This window comes from Macrobrachium rosenbergii, chromosome 48 (genome assembly GCF_040412425.1).
Source record: "Macrobrachium rosenbergii isolate ZJJX-2024 chromosome 48, ASM4041242v1, whole genome shotgun sequence".
In the NCBI taxonomy this organism is placed as follows: Eukaryota; Metazoa; Arthropoda; class Malacostraca; order Decapoda; family Palaemonidae; genus Macrobrachium; species Macrobrachium rosenbergii.
Genome location: NC_089788.1, coordinates 25,682,780 through 25,700,851, shown reverse-complemented (window position 1 = coordinate 25,700,851; position 18,072 = coordinate 25,682,780). Strand labels below are relative to the sequence as shown.

At 41.2% G+C, this 18,072-nt stretch overlaps 1 protein-coding gene across 9 annotated transcripts in view; it reads right to left on the bottom strand.

The window, feature by feature from the left end:
• Window positions 1-18,072, bottom strand: part of Piezo (piezo type mechanosensitive ion channel component) — a 366,537-nt gene that overhangs the window by 32,559 nt on the left and 315,906 nt on the right. For all 9 annotated transcript variants that reach the window (XM_067091426.1, XM_067091428.1, XM_067091429.1 and 6 more), the window contains 2 exons: window positions 702-763; window positions 240-398 (listed from right to left, as the gene is read on the bottom strand). In XM_067091426.1, the coding sequence (XP_066947527.1) occupies window positions 240-398; window positions 702-763 (221 nt within the window). The remainder of the gene's footprint in view (window positions 1-239; window positions 399-701; window positions 764-18,072) is intronic.

The window sequence follows — 18,072 nt, the reverse complement described above, 5'->3', positions numbered from 1 at the left end:
GAATCTGACACAATAATAACAAAATTTCTTGTTTGCATTAATGTTTTGAGTAAACCAGTCTTAACGTAAAACTTGAAATGAGCACTGTAAAAATCAGTTCAATTTCTCTCCATGTTTAAGATATGAAACCTGAAATTTCTATAAAACAGGTAGGCTGCTGTATATGTGGCAAAGACGCTTTTCAGTCTGATATATAATAGTTTTGTTTTAAAGACTGTCAGACAATTTTTGATGCTTACATTCGGAAAGAAAAAAGGTTGAGGTAGTTGTACTGTTTGCAAAGAAAATTCCCAAGAATTCTTGTGGGATAACCGCATCGTATTTGGTAAGCAGACAGGAGCAAATTGAGACACTTCACCATATACCAAATCTGAGGAGGCCGCTTGGCATTAAATTCCCTATTGGAAAAAGAAAATAATACTGTATTCAAATTTCATTCTTTAAATTATCTGAAAAAACAATGATGTCATTATGATCACACGAAAAGAACAAATAATGAAATTAAAACAGATTTGGATTTACTATAACTCATCTAGTAGTACACTAAAAGCATATTTACTAATTAGGCAAATTTCTCTCAAGGTTTTACAATACAAAGTATACTTCCTCTGTTATTCAGTATATTTTAAAATTCAAACAATGATTTTCTTATAGTATACCTTATATACTCTACAATTTCATTATAATGTCATCTACATTACCTTTCTGTTACAGCTGGTAATATGAAGAACATCCAAATATGTATACAAAATGTTAGAACAACCTGAAAAGTAGTAAAATTAAAAATTGTACTGTACAATAAATCTGACAAAAATATCTAAACTTCATGAAAAGGAAAACTGACAAAAATCTTAAAATTAAAATGGGAAAGTAGTTAATGAGATTATTTAAACCAAACTAACATACTGCTGGTAATAAAGCATTCCCACTATTTTCAAACTTTAGCATCCACATTAAACTAATGGCATATTTTTGATTTGGGAGAGAGGGGAGACACGATTTCACATCTTTGAAGCGGTGTCTTTAATTTATCTATTTTTAACCACCTTTACCCTTTTATAATACAAAATACCAGTTTTCAAATTAAATTTGATTATAGTGTCTTAAAGCTTACATAGCTGTAAATTTAAAACAGTGGCTTGCTTGGCAGTTGAGAAAACGAAGAAAACAGAGGCACTGTACCTGGTTTACCAGTCCATCTCGCCTTCGCATTTACCAGTATGTAAGGATAAAGTGACTGTTTCTGTGCCTGTTAGTTATTTGCCCGTTGGACTATGGGGACGCTCGATGGGTACTATGAATGTTACATACCGAAATAATAAATTTTAAGATGAAAATTGGCATTATTCCTATGAATCTTATGTACATTCACAGGGATGGCCACCACACTGACAAAGATGACTGGATAGTGCAGCGCTTGGCAAAGGCCGATAAATCTAACCTACAGAAAACATGACCAATTTTCTTTATGAAAGTAAAACAACGAGTGACTCTTACCTGATGTAGATAATCTCACTGGCAGCTCATTGCCGGTAATTTTGTAGATCACAAAGGACCAGATCAAACTAAAAATACCTACTGAAGGGAAGATATGTGTACTTTCATACTCCCCATGATTCACTACCGGAATTTCAAAACAGGAGGAAAGTATGTCTTCCTTGCTGTTCGAACTCAGTTGGTCCCAATGGCAACTACGGAACTTTACATACATACAGCGATTTACTTGTCCTTTACGTAGTGAGATCAAAATAAAAATTCCATCTTCATTGCACCACATTAACAATGTCATCTAGAGAGAATTTCTTTATAAAATTAAGAAATACAGCCACAGCCCGAACTTCATGGGCTTTTACCTTGAGAACATGTTGAAGAGCCTCTTCTAAATTACTATGAGCCTGGCAAACTAAAATACAAATAAAAAAGGACGGCATTTTTAGTATACTGGAGAGTAAATTACACCCATTTCTCCTTATAGGTTTAACTATATATTTAAACCTTCAGGGAGTTAACCAGACATAAGAAAGCCTCTTTTTTCCCCCCCTATCAGCAAAGTAAGATCTGGAACAGTGACTAAACAAGGAAGGATTTGGCCTTCATGTATTTTTTGCCCTGAATAGCCATAAAAAAGAAAGGACAACACCACCATTCAAAAAGCCAACCCTAGCAGAATCCTGTAGCGGGGTAGTGCGTCGGTGCACTTTCATGGGGTACACATTACTTAAGGTTCTTTGCAGCATCCCTCAGGCCCCTAGCTGCAACCGCTTTCATTCCTTTTATTTTACTTCCGTTAAAATACTCTTTCTTCCATGTTACTTTCCATCCTCTCGTAACAATTGTTTCATAGTGCAACTGTGTGGTTTTCCTCCTGTTGTGCCTTTAAAGCCTTTTACTCTCAATTTCTGTTTCAGCATTGAATGACCTCATACATTCCAGCATTTGACCTTTAGCTTAAATTTTACATGCCATTCCATTCCAACAGTAGTAGAAAGGCTTGCAACTTGCTAACTCTTCTGGCTATGTATAGTTTTATAAAGAAAAGGTTTTACATGACAATTTATTTTTAAAGAGGCTTCTTCTGAGGGTTCAGATGGTGGTCTCGTCAAGAATCTTAGCATAACAGCTAAATTCCATCCCAACTTTCTTATAGGCAGATGAGGGTGTTGTATCTGAATAATCTCAGGAAAGCTTGAATTTTCTTACTGTTAGAGATTTCAGTGTTAATGTGATGAAGCACAGAGGATAACTCTGATCTATAACTTTAGATGGCAGCAACTTGTTTCTTGGTTTATCCGAGGAACTGGAAAAATTCTGTAATGTTTAGAGAGGTCTTGGTAGTCCATCGTGGTCTGACGATGACGAATCTGTGCATTCAGAGATGTGAACATCTGCGGCTCCACAACCCGAAGCTGGAGGCACACAGGCATCCACAGGTGTCACATCTGTGGTCTGTTTTGCTGGGGGTACTGCTCTTAGATGCCTGTCTTTTGCACTGGCGAGATGGTGTCTCCGACCCTTCAAATGCAGCAGTTGCTGTTTGGGCGAGGGATCTCCACAGTTTTCTGTCTTATGCTGAGGCCTCCAGGTCACAAGGTTTGATGCTGCACCACCTAAGGTTGTTCTTTAAGGTGTCTTTGAACCTTAGTCTGGGTCTTCCTTGCTTGCATGTCCCCTCTTTCAGCTGGCCAAACATGAGTTGCCTGGGGATGAGGCTGTCATCCATTCTGGTGATGTGGCCTGTCCAGCAAAGTTGGGCCTTCAGGAGCATTGACTCAATACTAGACAAACCAGCTCTGTCCAGCACTTCCTGATTTGTAACTCTGACCTGCCAGCAGATGCCCATGATAGAGCGCAGCGACCTTGTATGGAATTGTTTGAGCTGCTTAATGTGTCTTCAGTATAGGGTCCACGTTTTGCACCCATACAAGAGTGAGGAGAGGACCACAGTTTTGTAGATGTTCAGTTGTGTTGATCGTTTGATGCCTTTCTGCTGCAGGACCTTCACTCTCAGTCTTCCAAGAGCTTGGCTGGGTTTTTGGATTCTGGAGGCAATTTCCTTGTCCAGAGATCCATCTGCAGAGATTGTACTGCCAAGGTACCTGAGGGTCTCCATACACTTTAGTGTGTTGCCATCGATGGTGATGGCAGGTTGCGGTCTCATTGTGTTTGGGGCTGCCTGGACCAATACCTCTGTTTTCCAAAGGCTGATTGTTAGCCCGAAGGACAGGCGGACAGGCAGCCATCTGAGTGGTATGTGATGTACACACGCAAGTTGAGGTCCTTCACTGCATGCAGTAGGACCTGAGCAAAGAACAAGTTGAATAGCACTGGTGCAAGAACACAGCCCTGCTTAACTCCATTTGTAATTTGAAAGGTGTTTGTGACATCACCGGAAAGGACCTGTTTGGTCATGTTCTCATAGAGAAGTTGTATCAGAGTAGTGTACTTAGGGGGGCATCCCAGCTTTGTGACTATGGACCAAAGAGTGTCCATGTTGACAGTGTCGAACGCTTTGGTCACGTCTATGAACACCACATACAAGTCCATCTGCTGCTCGATGCAATTTTCCTAGATCTGACGTACTGCGAAGACCATGTCATGGTACTGCATCTGGGGCTAAAGCCACACTGAGCTTCGGGCAGGGTGCTTTCCGAGATGCCAGTCAGTCTATTGAGGAGGATGCAGGTGAGGATCTTCCTGGTGATGGAGAGTAGAGAACTTCCTCTGTAGTTACTACAGTTTGATTTGAACCCTTTATTCTCGTAGAGTGCCACTATGGTTGTGTCCCTTAGGTCTGCAGGAATGTCTTCTGTCTCCCAGATGGTCGATAGTACATCATGGAATGCACCTAAGGCTAAGGTTCCAAGGGTTTTGAACGCCTCTGCAGGGATCCCATTTTTCCCTGGTGCTTTGCCACAGTTCATTTGTTTTATGGCAGCCCTGATTTCTTCCTCAGTGGGAGGGAGGTTGAGGTCACCTTGTGTAGGTTTCTGAGGTATCTGTTGTATGGCTGTTTGGTCGACTGTGGAAGGCAGGTTGAGCAGCTGGCTGAAGTGCTCCTCCCACTTGGCACTAATTCCCTCCTTGTCCTTGGTAGTGGTGAAGCTGTCAGCAAAGTGCAGATGGGCTGTTCCTCCCATGGAAGGACCGTAGATCGTCTTGATGGCGCAAAACAGCATTTTTGAGTTGTTGGTATCTACTAGTATTGTACTTCCTCAGCTTTCTTTTCCCACCATTGATATTGCATAGTGTGGAGCTCCCTCTGGGCTCTGGCCTGACAGTCTTGAATCTGCCATGACATGCTGGGCAATTGGCATGGTTTTGACATTCTATGAAGGCCTTTCTCTTTCTGTCCAGCAGGGTATGTGAGCAGGAAAACCCTCTAAATTGACACCAATTCCGGTAAAGGCACCTTTGTTCTTGGTAGAGTTTATTAGCTGACTCTGGATTTGAGAAGAGATTTCTGAGACAAGCCTGAAGACCTCTAGGTCATATGAGACAGCTGAGATCTTCAAGTACTTAGCTGAAGCATGAATGGAGTTTGGTGGAGTCTTAACAAGTGGTTGCTTCAGTAGATCTGGCCTTGAAGGTAGGAATCAAGGTTGCTCTATCACCAGAGACATTTGGTCACAGAGCCATTCTCTTTGCTGCCTCCATGGGGCTGTAAAGGTCATTATTACATTCATGGAGGCTTGGAATTTGTTTAGAGTTTAGGTTAAGTATACTCGTACCTTTGTTTAGAACTTGGCTAAGGACACCGAAGGGAGAAAAAGCATAAGTCTAGATTGGACCACTTCGTTAGCATAGCATCCACTGCTTAAGCTTGAGGGTCTTGGAAGGGACAGCATACAGTAGATAGACAGTACTTCCTCCTTCAACAATCTTCTACAGTAGATAGATGTACTTCCTTCTTCAACCGTCTTCTATTGTTCGAGTTACTAGTAACTACAATATCTTAGAACCTTATATGAAAATATATTATTTCCGAGGTAGAGCGAATTGGATATTAAAGGACGTTCAGAGCTTAATGCTTTTATATATATATATATATATATATATATATATATATATATATATATATATATATATATATATATATATATGTGTGTGCATGTATGTATATATATATATATATATATATATATATATATATATATATATATATATATATATAATGTATGTAAGGGTGGCATAAGAACACAACACTTGCAGCAGTGAACCACCAGCAAACTAAACTCAGACTGGGGAGTACGAAAGTTTAGTAGTTGAGCTTGTTTTTCTGATTCCAAATATATCTAGTTTAATTTATAATAGGGATATTGTAAATAGGTTCCTTTAAAGCTATGCATAAAGATAATATCCAAAATAAAAAATGGTCCGAGTGCCAAAACATCAGTCGCCAAATGACTACCACCAAAGTGGGTTTCACTATAAAGCAGTCGTGCCATATTGGCTTTGTAAAATGTACCAAAGCCACATGGAATGCTACTGGCTCTGCTCCTAAGCCTCACCCAATTTGCCCTTTGCGGGTGAGTTCCCCCACCCACTGGGAACTGAGGACAAACTGAATCATTTGGTCAGTCTCAAAGAGGAGATGGATATCTTTGTAAGGCACAAAACATCAAGAATCCAGTGCTAATTGCAGCACTTTAACAGCATACAAAACAGGTGTGCTACAAACTAAGTGGGATGCAGTATTGTAGTAGGTTTCCGAAAAGACAGTAGTTTCTGTTTTAGAAATAGTGTTTTTTTTCCTGCTTATTTTTTTTGTATATTTGTTTAGATGATTTTTTGGGGGGATAGCTGTAGTAAGTTTTGAGTTTTAAAGTTTTTTTTCTTGTCTTTTCAGGGGTGAATGAGTGGTAAGTCAGCCGACCAATTTTCCCCCTTGTGATGTTTGCCTTTTGGGCAAACTTGTCTTTTGAAGTTTGCCCTCTGGTCTGTGGACTCATGAGGATCATTTTGTGTTGTGAGTTTGGAGGCTTTCTGTGTGTTGGTTTGCGACTGCAAGAAGCAATTGAACTATTTTAAGGACACTCTGAAGGTAAGGTGAAGTTAGTACAGTTGGAACGAGGTTGTCTGATGTGCATGTGTCATGCAATTGTTTTGTTCATAAAGCCTATGGAAGACTTGTATGTATACGAATTTGAGAGATGCTGAAAGGTGCCATCTCTAGAGACTACAGTTGTTAAGAAGTTGGAGATCCTGTTTTAAGTGAAAACAGTGAATCAGGGACATACTAATGTTTTAGTGAACTGGCACTTGGACTTTTCTAGGTACTTTTCCTGACTAGTGTGATCATTTTGGATCACATGATTTTGGATTAAATAAGGGATTTTGACAAAGGAAAAATCTATTTCTGATGGAAGACCTGTGTCACCCGGTGAAATAACCATTAAGCACTTATTTCTAGGTATAATCATTGCTAAAAATACCAGAGAAAAAAAGCTATCAGGAATGCTGGGGTTACTACCCCCAGTTCGATCATCTATCAATCAAATAGATGTCGGTATATATAAGGGTGAGTGTATGATGTCACTGCCACAGGCCTCTGCTCTGTAGAGATTTCCCATCTCAAAAACCCCGGAAAGTGAGGAGCTGACACACCGCCAACACTCACCGTCCAGCCAACCAACGCTCCCAGCGCCATCTTAAACTCATTCCAGGGTAGCACCCACCTCCCAAGCTTGGTATGCCTACCAGGGTGGGAAGCGCAGAACATGGGTGGGTCACCAGGTGACACAGGTCTTCCCTCAGAATTAGATTTTTCCTTTGTCAAAATCCCTTTTCTGAGTTCGACCTGTGTCACCCGGTGAAATTGTAATAGAGAATCATACAAAGCTTGGAGAAGCCCCTAATTCTAAGATAACTGCTAAGACGGAGATAAATAAAAGTACCAGTACCAACTTTAGTTTAATTATCCCAGCAGCAAAATTATGGCATGAATAATAACAGGATAAACATGATCAATAATAGGGGTAAATATATACAGAAAAACTGAGACACTTAAAAGCTAACTTAATAATAACTGTACAATATAACATAGCCAGGAGTCAGGGTGTGAAGCATGCCTGATCCAAGAGTAGATGGCAAGGTAAGTAAATGAGGCAGGCAGGCGAGAGAGGAAAAGGACAGGGTAAAAAAGACCACATACATTATTGTAGGGCGGAAGGAACAATGCTTCCTGCAGCCACTGTAGAGAATTTCAGGGCCTCCAGTGATTTGAGATAGTGGCGCTTGAACACTGATGGAGATTTCCAACCCGTATATTTTTTAAGTTCTTCAAATTTCATATTATGGAAATACTCAGTGGAGGTGGCCACTGCTCGGATATCATGAACCTTAGGAACTGAATCTGGGTTAGCTTGTTTAATAAAATAGAGTATTTGTTGTCTGATGGCCTTTAAGGAAATTGTTCCTCCTTTTTCCCTGATAAAGAGAGGACCAGACAAAACCTTAGAAGTTCTATGTAAATAGGCCTTTAAATTAGTAACTGGGCATAAGGACGGGTCCTGTGGAAGGGGGATAACCTTCCAAGGGGACCACCTATCCTGTGGATCTTCATTTTTAGCTAAAAACCTTTGATCCGGGGATAGTAGATCTTCTCCTGACGGGAGGAAATCAATATGGTTCGATCCTCTAGAGAGAGCGGACAGTTCCGAAATTTTGGCACCTGAAGCTAGGCTAATTAAGAATAACGTTTTCCTTAACAGACTCAAATATGAACACTGTTCATTATCAGTGTCCGATGCTAATTTCAGTACGTCATTTAGGAACCAGGAAACTGTGTGTGGGCGGGTTGCTGGTCTCAAACGAGCGCATCCTCTAGGGATTGATGAAAAGTAAGAATCTGTCAAGTCGATATTGAAGCCGTGTAGGAATATCTTTTTTAAAGCTGACTTTGCTGTAGTAATAGTACTGGAAGCCAGTCCTTTTTCAAACAATGACCTGAAGAATGATATTGCCAGATTCGTGGTCATCACTTTAGCTTCAGATTCTTTCAGGAATAATGCTAATTTTTTAACAGCTGAATCATACTGTCTGAGAGTAGAGTCCCGTTTATCTGATTCTAAGAATAGTGTATTAACGGGATCAATATCCGCACCTCTCTGAGCAGCGAATTTCATGAAGTCCACAAAGCCAGGGCATTTAGAATTCTTGAGGAAGCTGACACAGTCCGAGTTTGTACTATTTGAGTCAACTGTGGCCTGGGTATTTGAATACACAGGAGCTTCAACTCCAGAAGAAGAGGAAACCAACTGCTCTTCGGCCAATTGGGTGATACCAGAGCCACTTGGCCTTTGAATGACCTGAGCTTGTGTAAGACTTTCATCAACAGGTTTATTGGTGGAAACAGGTAGATTTTCTACCACCTGTTCCAATCTATTGACATTGCATCTGTGGAGTGAGCCAGAGGGTCCAGGTTGGGAGCAACGTAACATGGAAGTTTGTGGTTGCTTTCTGTGGCAAACAAGTCTACCTGGAGACCTGGGACGTGACGTCGAATCCACTCGAATGATGTTTTGTCCAGGGACCATTCCGACTCCAGTGGAGTTGTCCTGGATAGTGTAGAAGTCTCAACTCTCCTGGAAGTTCATCATCCTTGTTTCTCTTCTGGAACTCCGATATCCTTGCCTTACGTGCTAACAGTTCTTCAAGCAAGTTTACTTCGGTTCTCCACGACACTGGAAGGGCAGTTCAGTGCTAAACCCTAACAGCACTACTCCTTTTCATCACGCAGCTACAATACTTCTAAGACCCTCTGGCAGCTCCTTGTACTGTGATATCCATAGGAAGGTCTTCGTCTTCTGGAGTTATTTCGTCTCTGCCCTCTGCTACTGCCGAAGGAAGTATTCTGGTTACCTGCTGCTTCGTGTGTGAATTATCCTATCATCAGATTGGGTTGTACATTTACCGATTTTGTTCACTGCAAGTAACCTCTTGGATTTTGGAACACTCATGCTGGTCTGTGAATGATTCTTTTATTTTGGAAACTGTTTTAAACATTCAATAGCACTGTTTAACAATTGACGTGTTTTAGTTTCTCCTTTTAATTTGAGTGAGATTGTTTTGCTTTATGGTCTCTTTTGATTTATTTTGCCGGAGATCAGTTAGTCATATTTTAGTAGTGATTGCCCATCACTACATATGGTGGCAGCGGCTTTCTTTTCACTCTCACGTCACGTCATTGTTTTCGTGTTTTCAGTTTTGTTTATTTTCTTTAGGGCTTTTTTAGATTGTAGCAGGGCGTTAGGGTGTTTCCGAATGTAGGTTCCATTTTATTTTTGGGCTGGTGGTGTTTCACATTGTTTTGTCTGCGTACAATAGGTAGTGTTTTTTTTTCTATCTTGTGTGGTGGCTTAGGCATTTGCTCTGCAACTGCAATACGGTTGGTCAGTGGTTTTGAGTAAGTGATGGTTGCTGGTGTTAGAGGTGTGTTGTTGTTCTGTTTGGCACTGATTTTAGTATTTTGTTGAACCCCTTTTCGCCTCGTGTTTTTTTTTTTGTGTTAGTGTTGTGGTTTTTCTTAATGTTTCCTTCCTCTTTATGATGGGTCGTAAAACTCGTAATAGGCAATATGAATCTCCCACTCGTGATAACTCTACAGATAAATATGATGATCTTTTTAAGAAATATAGTCTTATGGAATCTCGCTTGTTACACTTAACTGAGGAAAATAAGTTGCTTAAGGATAGATTGCATGGGTTTGATGGTAGAAGTGCGTCTGTTGGGGTGGTTGATTGTGCATTGAGTAAGGATGTTATCCCAATATTTGAGGCAAAGACTCCTGCGTCCCTGCCATTAAAACGAAATTCGGAAGTGGAATTCTTTCTTATACAAGTTGAGCTCGTTTGTCAGAACCGTGATGATTCGTATTTGATTCGTATGGCAAAGTCACGTTGTAGGGGTATAGTTGCTTCTATAGTAAACTCCTCTGCATTTGATACAGTAAAGACTTGGCCTGAATTTAAAGATTTGATTCGCAGGAAATTTCGTGGCACTACTTCAGCCTCTGATTACTTTAGGTTTCTTAACGCTTTGAAGTTGGAACCCAGTCAGTCTCCATAAGACCTTTTTGTTCAAATTGAGAGTTATGTATATCAAGCTGTTCGTGACCACCCAACTGCTGTAGGAGATACTAATGAATTAATTTCTCGTATATTTCTTCAAGCTTTGCCAGTATGGTTGCATGAATTAGTAGTTTCTAGTGAGGAATTGCCTAGTGAGAAATTAGTTGAAGTAACAAATAGAATTTGGAATTTAAGAGTAAATTCTAAGAATAGTGTCTCTCAAATAGCTGCTTCTGATTCGTCTGCTCGTAAGCACTGTGCATACCATAGATGTGATGGTCATTCTACAAAAGAATGTAGAGCTAAACCTAACGGTAATGTTTGCTGGCGTTGTAAAAACACTGGTCATGTAAGACAGAAATGTCCCTTTTCGGGGCGCCAGGCTTCCGAAATGGACAATCGAGAGGCCAATGGCTCTGGTTCCTAAGTGTAAGGCGCACTGTGCTGTTAATGAAAAATTACAAACTGGTCGTCCTATAGTTAATCTTAAATGTAATGGTAAAATTAGGAAAGCATTTTTGGATACAGGATCATCTGCAACCTTGATTAAGCGTTCTTCTTTACAGTCTTTTGAAAATAACATTAGAGTCTTATAAAAATCTTTTTGATGTGTCTGGATCTAGAATTGACATTGATGGTTCTATAGACTTAAAGATAGAGTTTTCTGGTAGGTCTTGCATCCATAGATTTGTTGTAGTATCGAATTTAGATTTTCCTGGAGATATTTTAATTGGCATGGATTTTCTCAGGAGATTTGACTTTAAGTTTGAGCATTCAAAGAGTCTCGACAAAGGTCATTTTGTTTTGCAGGGTGTTGAGTTTCCTATTCAATACTCTGATGTCCCATCTCGTGATGTACACATAATTTCTTCAGTAACTAAAAAACCAATTGTTTCAGTGGGTAACTTGTTCAAAGAAAAATCCTCTGGTATATATGGTCATGTTAAGCGTGTTACAATTTGTCCTCCTCGAACTGGTAGATTTGTTTGTTTGTCTTTATCATTTGATTGTGAAGATGGAACATCTCTGTTGGTTGAAAGTACTCAAGATTCTTTGTTAATTCCGAGGATGGTTACCAAGGTTGATAACCGTAATGTTTATATTTTTGTAGTAAATGATTCCAACAAACCAGTTAAGTTAATGAACGGAATGCGCATTGCAGTATTAGAGAGAGTAGACAATGAACATATTAATATGGCATCTCTTTCGGGTGATAGCAATTTGAATATACCTATAGAACAAATTGATTTGTCACATTTGTCTTCAAAGAAACGTAAACAGTTAACAGATGTTCTTTGCATGTATAATAATCTATTTGTAGGTGATAAAAATACTATTGGTAGTATCCCCAATATTAAGCATAGTATCATCACAAATAGTAAAAGTCCTGTGCATGTTCGTCAGTGGCGTCTGCCTCAGTCTTCTAAAGAAATAATAAGGAAAACTTGTAAGGAAATGCATGATGCAGGTGTTATTGAACCATCGTCCTCGCCTTGGATGTCTCCGGTGGTTTTAGTAAGAAAGAAAAATGGTGATATCCGTTTTTGTGTTGATTATAGGGCCATAAATAAAATCACCATTGCTGATAAATTTCCGCTTCCTAGAATAGAAGAAATAATCGATGATTTAGGTAGTACAACTTATTTTACTGTCCTTGATGCTCGTTCAGCTTATTGGAGCATAAGTATGGATGAAAATGATAAGCAAAAAACTGCATTTTCTGATGGATCTTGTTTTTGGCAATTTAAAAGAATGCCATATGGGTTGCGGAATGCACCTGCTACATTCCAAAGAGCTATGAACACTATTCTTAGTCCTGTTCTTGGTAGGCATACATTAGCTTATTTGGATGATATTATCATATTTTCATCTTCTTTTGAAGAACATCTTTTACACTTGAAGGAAACTTTAGCTTTGTTGGATCGCGCTGGTCTGAAATTGAACTTGCAGAAGTGTAAATTTCTTGTAAAGGAAATAAAGTTTTTAGGATTTATGATTTCTTCAAATGGTGTTTCTCCGGATCCTGAGAAGGTAAAAGCAATCGTTGAGATGCCAATACCAAAGGATATTTCAGAGATCCGTAGAGTTTTAGGTGCTGCTGGTTTCTTTAGACGTCACATTCCAAATTTTTCGTCTGTTGTTGCTCCTATGACTACTTTAACAAAGAAGGGTGTCAAGTTTAAGTGGGAAACTGATCAGGATTTAGCTTTCCGCAAGCTTCAGCATTTACTAACTACAGCTCCTGTTCTTAAGCGCCCAGATTTTTCAAAACCATTCGAACTCCATACTGATGCAAGTTCAGTTGCCATTGGGAGTTGTTTAATGCAAAAGGATTCTGAGGGTGTTTGTTGTGCTGTTGCTTATTACTCTAGGAAACTTCGTGGTTCTGAATGTCGTTATAGTGCTACCCATTTGGAAGCTTTGGCAGTTGTGGAGTCTGTTAGACACTTTAATGCATATCTTTATGGTCGTAACTTTACTATTTATACAGATCACAAGCCACTCACTTACATATTTTCTAGGAAAACAAAGTGTCCTCGTATGACAAGATGGTCTCATGAAATTTCAGATTATGTGTATGAGATAATCTATAAAAAGGGATCTTCTCATCATGTACCTGATTTGCTGAGTAGGAATATTGCAGCTATTGACATTGCTAATGCTGATTCTGATTCATTACGTAAGTATCAACTTGAGGACCCATTTTGGAAAACTGTGATTGATTATCTGGAAGGACAGTCTTTTCCTAAACTTAAACTTCCGGCTGCATTAGATGAATTTGAGTTGGTTGATGGTGTATTGTATCATTTGAAATCCCTCCCAGAAAAAGTTGTTCATCAGCTTGTTGTTCCTAAGTCATTACATGGTGATGCTTTAAATATTGCTCATTCTTCAGTTCTTTCTGCTCATCCAGGAATTTTTCGTACCTATTGCAAACTAAAACAGCTCTTTTACTTTCAGAATATGCTGAGTGTTACTAAGGATTATGTGAAGAATTGTATATCATGTCAGCGTAGAAAGGGTTCAGCTATTGCCCATACTCCACTTAGTATAGTCGGGTCTGTTTCACAACCTTTGGAACGTGTATCTGCTGATTTAATGGATCTTCACAGTAGTTATCGTGGTAATCGCTATGTACTCAGTTTTGTTGATCACATGAGCAGATATCTACAATTAATTCCCTTGCCAAACAAGGAGGCTGAAACAATCGCTAAGGCTTTTATGGAAAATTTTGTTACTTTATTTGGTGTTCCTAAAATGCTTACTACTGATAATGGTTCAGAGTTTAAGAATAGAATTTTTAGTGAAGTTTGTGAGATCCTTGGAACTAAAATGCATTTTACTACTCCTTTCCACCCTCAAAGTAATGGATTGGTTGAACGCACGAATCGTTGTGTTAAAGATTGCTTAGCTATTCTATGTGAAGATGCACCATTAACATGGGATGAATTTTTGCCTCATGTTAGGTATGCTTTGAATACAGCAATACACCGTGCAGTCAATAATCAGCCAATTTATTTATTTATGGGTCATGATTCAGATTATCCAGTTGGGTTAAGTAATAAGATAACTATGAATGAGGAAGATACATATGTTGATCATTTTAGGAGACTTATTAAAGCCAGAGAGATTGCGGTAGAAGCTTCATGTCAGGCTAGAGACTCTTATGCTAGGGATTATAATAAGAAAGTTCGTCCTGCAGTTAAGGTTGACATTGGTTCTTTGGTTCTTAGGAGAGCTCAAGATTCGTCTGCTGGTGCATCACGCTCTTTGTCTTCAAGATGGTTAGGTCCCTCTAGAGTCGTAAAAAAATCTAGTCCTGTTACCTTTGTAGTAAGAGATCTTGTTCCTCCTTATAAAGAACATAAGGTTCATGCAGATCAAATTAAGAATTTTTATGTCCTAGATGAGCTTGGTATATTGTCAGATGATAGTGATGACTCTTCTCTTTTGTACAAAGATTCTTCCTTTTCTCCTCTTTTGTCTTATGTAAATAATTTTAGAGTTCATCCCATGAAGACTCGTTCGCAGATTTAGTTGTGGGGGTGTAGAGTCTGAGTGAAGTGCTTGTCTGTGTCCAGGTCGTGTTATTTTGTACTAAACCCTGTCTTTTTCACAGAGGATGTGGGATTTTCTGCAGTGTCCCCTGCCAGTGTGTTCTACCAGCTTTTGCAGATCTGCTTGTTGAAGCTGATTCCTCAATGGACCTCGGCTGTACTCTGAGCCATCAAGCCTCTGACAATTTCCAGTTTCCCTCAGGAACTTCGCTTAGGTCGCCAAGACATCTACAAAGCAGATGGGTCACTTAGTGTCGTCAGGGTCATGGATGCTAGCATTACTACTGTATCCCTGGATTGTCTCACGGCGTTATGAGAGGCTTTCTGTCTCATTTTGGAGGGGGAGGAAATGTAGAAGTCTCAACTCTCCTGGAAGTTCATCATCCTTGTTTCTCTTCTGGAACTCCGATATCCTTGCCTTACGTGCTAACAGTTCTTCAAGCAAGTTTACTTCGGTTCTCCACGACACTGGAAGGGCAGTTCAGTGCTAAACCCTAACAGCACTACTCCTTTTCATCACGCAGCTACAATACTTCTAAGACCCTCTGGCAGCTCCTTGTACTGTGATATCCATAGGAAGGTCTTCGTCTTCTGGAGTTATTTCGTCTCTGCCTCTGCTACTGCCGAAGGAAGTATTCTGGTTACCTGCTGCTTCGTGTGTGAATTATCCTATCATCAGATTGGGTTGTACATTTACCGATTTTGTTCACTGCAAGTAACCTCTTGGATTTTGGAACACTCATGCTGGTCTGTGAATGATTCTTTTATTTTGGAAACTGTTTTAAACATTCAATAGCACTGTTTAACAATTGACGTGTTTTAGTTTCTCCTTTTAATTTGAGTGAGATTGTTTTGCTTTATGGTCTCTTTTGATTTATTTTGCCGGAGATCAGTTAGTCATATTTTAGTAGTGATTGCCCATCACTACAATAGAGAGTCTGCAATGACATTCCGGACACCTGCCAGATGGGTGGCTGATAGGTGCCAACGGTGTTTTCTTGCCAGGGAGAAAATTGCTATCATCACTTGATTGATCCGGCTCGACTTGGAGCCCCCCCTGTTTATACAATGCACTACTACTGCACTGTCCAGAACCAACCTGATATGTATCTGTCTGGATGGGCACAGTTTTTTCAGGGTTAGAAATACTGCCATTGCTTCTAGAATGTTGATATGGAACTGGCGGAACATTGTGGACCACGTTCCTTGAACTTTTTTGTGTTGGGAATATCCTCCCCACCCGCTTAGGGAGGCGTCTGTGTGAATAACCAGAGATGGGGGAGGAAACTGGAGGGGTACTGATTTTGAAAGACTCTTGACTGTCGACCATGGCCGGAGTCTTTTCCTCAGCACTAGCGGAATTAATGACACCTTGTCTCTGAGTTTGATGTTGGCTCGTCTCCGCCACACCCTGTTTATATCTTTCAGTTTGGCTTTCAGAAGCAGGTCTGTGACCGAAGCAAACTGAAACGAACCCAGGACCCTCTCCTGAGTACGACGAGTGGCTTTCCTGTTTTTGAGGAACTGCCTGGTGGCTTTGGCTATTTCCCTCCGTTTGGCTGGTGGAAGGGACAGTTTGTGTGAGTTCAGGTCCCACTGGATACCTAGCCACTGAAATTGAGCCTCCGGAACTAGGTGGGATTTCTCCCTGTTGATTTGAAAGCCTAGGGACTCCAGGAAGTCGATCACTATGGTTGTTGCTTTCCGGCACTCCTCGACGTTGGATGCCCAAATAATCCAACCATCCAGGTATGCGGCTAACATGATCCCCCGGGACTGTAACTGTTGAACTACTGTTTCTGCCAGCTTGGTGAATATTCTGGGCGCTATGTTGAGCCCGAATGGCATGACTCTGAATGAGTAAGCCTGTTTTCCTAGTCTGAACCCTAGGTAAGGAGAGAAGTTTCTCGCAATCGGGACGTGATAATATGCGTCTGAAAGATCTATAGAGGTGGTGACGGCTCCACGAGGAAGTAGAGTCCGCACCTGTGAGATTGTAAGCATGCGAAATTTGTTGCATTAAATGTAAAGATTGAGACGAGACAAGTCTAAGATTACTCTTTGCTGACTGGAGCCTTTCTTCGGAACGCTGAACAGTCTGCCTTGAAATTTCAGGTGTCTCACTTTCTTTATAGCCCTCTTTTGAAGTAGGCCCTTTGCAAAGTCCAGGAGAGCTTTGGATGGGGGCTGATGGAACCTGACTAGTGGAGGAGGATCCTTGCTCCAGCTCCATCCCAGACCTTTGGAGACTATGCTGTGGGCCCACGGACTGAAGGTCCACTGGTCTCGAAAGAGATACAGCCTCCCGCCTACCTGAGGAGTCTCATTGGGAGGGGGAGGGCTTACTTCCTCTACTGCCCCGGCCTCCTCTCCCCCGAGAGGGGGAACGAAATGCAGCCCTACCTCTGAAGGAGGCTCTTGCTCTGCTTCCTCTTGCGTTCTGGTTGAAACCCCGAAACAAACCCTGGCTTTCAAACGAGGCGTTGAAAGCCGGAGAGGTCACGTAGGTTGGGGAAGCAAGAGAATGCTGAGCAGGCTGCATCAGCACAAACTGTTGAGGCTGGGCCTTGGAAGTTGAAGGCTGACTGACCTGGGCGACCGGTACAGCCTGCATTACGGTCTGGGTATGGGGCCTCTTATACCTCCTGAACCTCTTCCCTGGTTTAGCATGGGTTCCGGCGGACTCGGAGGCCTTCCTCTTGAAAGGAAGACCCCAGCGGGAGCGGAGACTTTGGTTTGCCCTGGTTGCTTCTGCCAGGACACTGCTCACTTTGCTCTCGGGGAAGATGTTGGCACCCCAGATAGAGCTTTTCATGAGCCTGTTAGGTTCATGCCTTATCGTGGCGTCCGCGAAGATATATTTGCGGCAGTTCATTCTTGCCCCGATAAATTCAGCTAGGTCCGCCTGGAATCCCGCCAGCAGGGATTTGGTCAGGACTTGGAAGAGAGGATCCTCTGTATAGATCACCGCTGTTGCTTCTGTTAGGCACAGGGAATTCATGGAACGACTCAACCTGCACCTGGCCTCAAACTCTGCCTTTAGAAGAGCCTCCGGAATCTTGGGAAGCTGTTCACTGAACAATGATGAAGCGCACTCTGGGTCGAGTTTGCCCACCGTAAACGTGGCTGGAGCTCCCAACCAAAATTCCGAATCTCCGGGGAAGACCAAGGAAGTGGGATCTGTCTCCCGGAGCTGAGGCAGCGGTTTACCCTCGATGCATGCCTGACAGGTCAGCAAGGCTACCTTCGACATGCAGGGAGTAGGGACTTTATCTCCCAAAGAGAACATAGTGAAGTTCCCTTTGAAGGGGATCAGCTTAGTATTCTCTGCCTCCCACTCCGTCAGGGTGCGCAGCAAGGCAGATTGGGCTTGGTCCCTCGGGAAAATGACCGTTTCCTTCGGGACTTTATCTGACCTGATCCAAGCCTCTTCCGTCAGTCTGGCG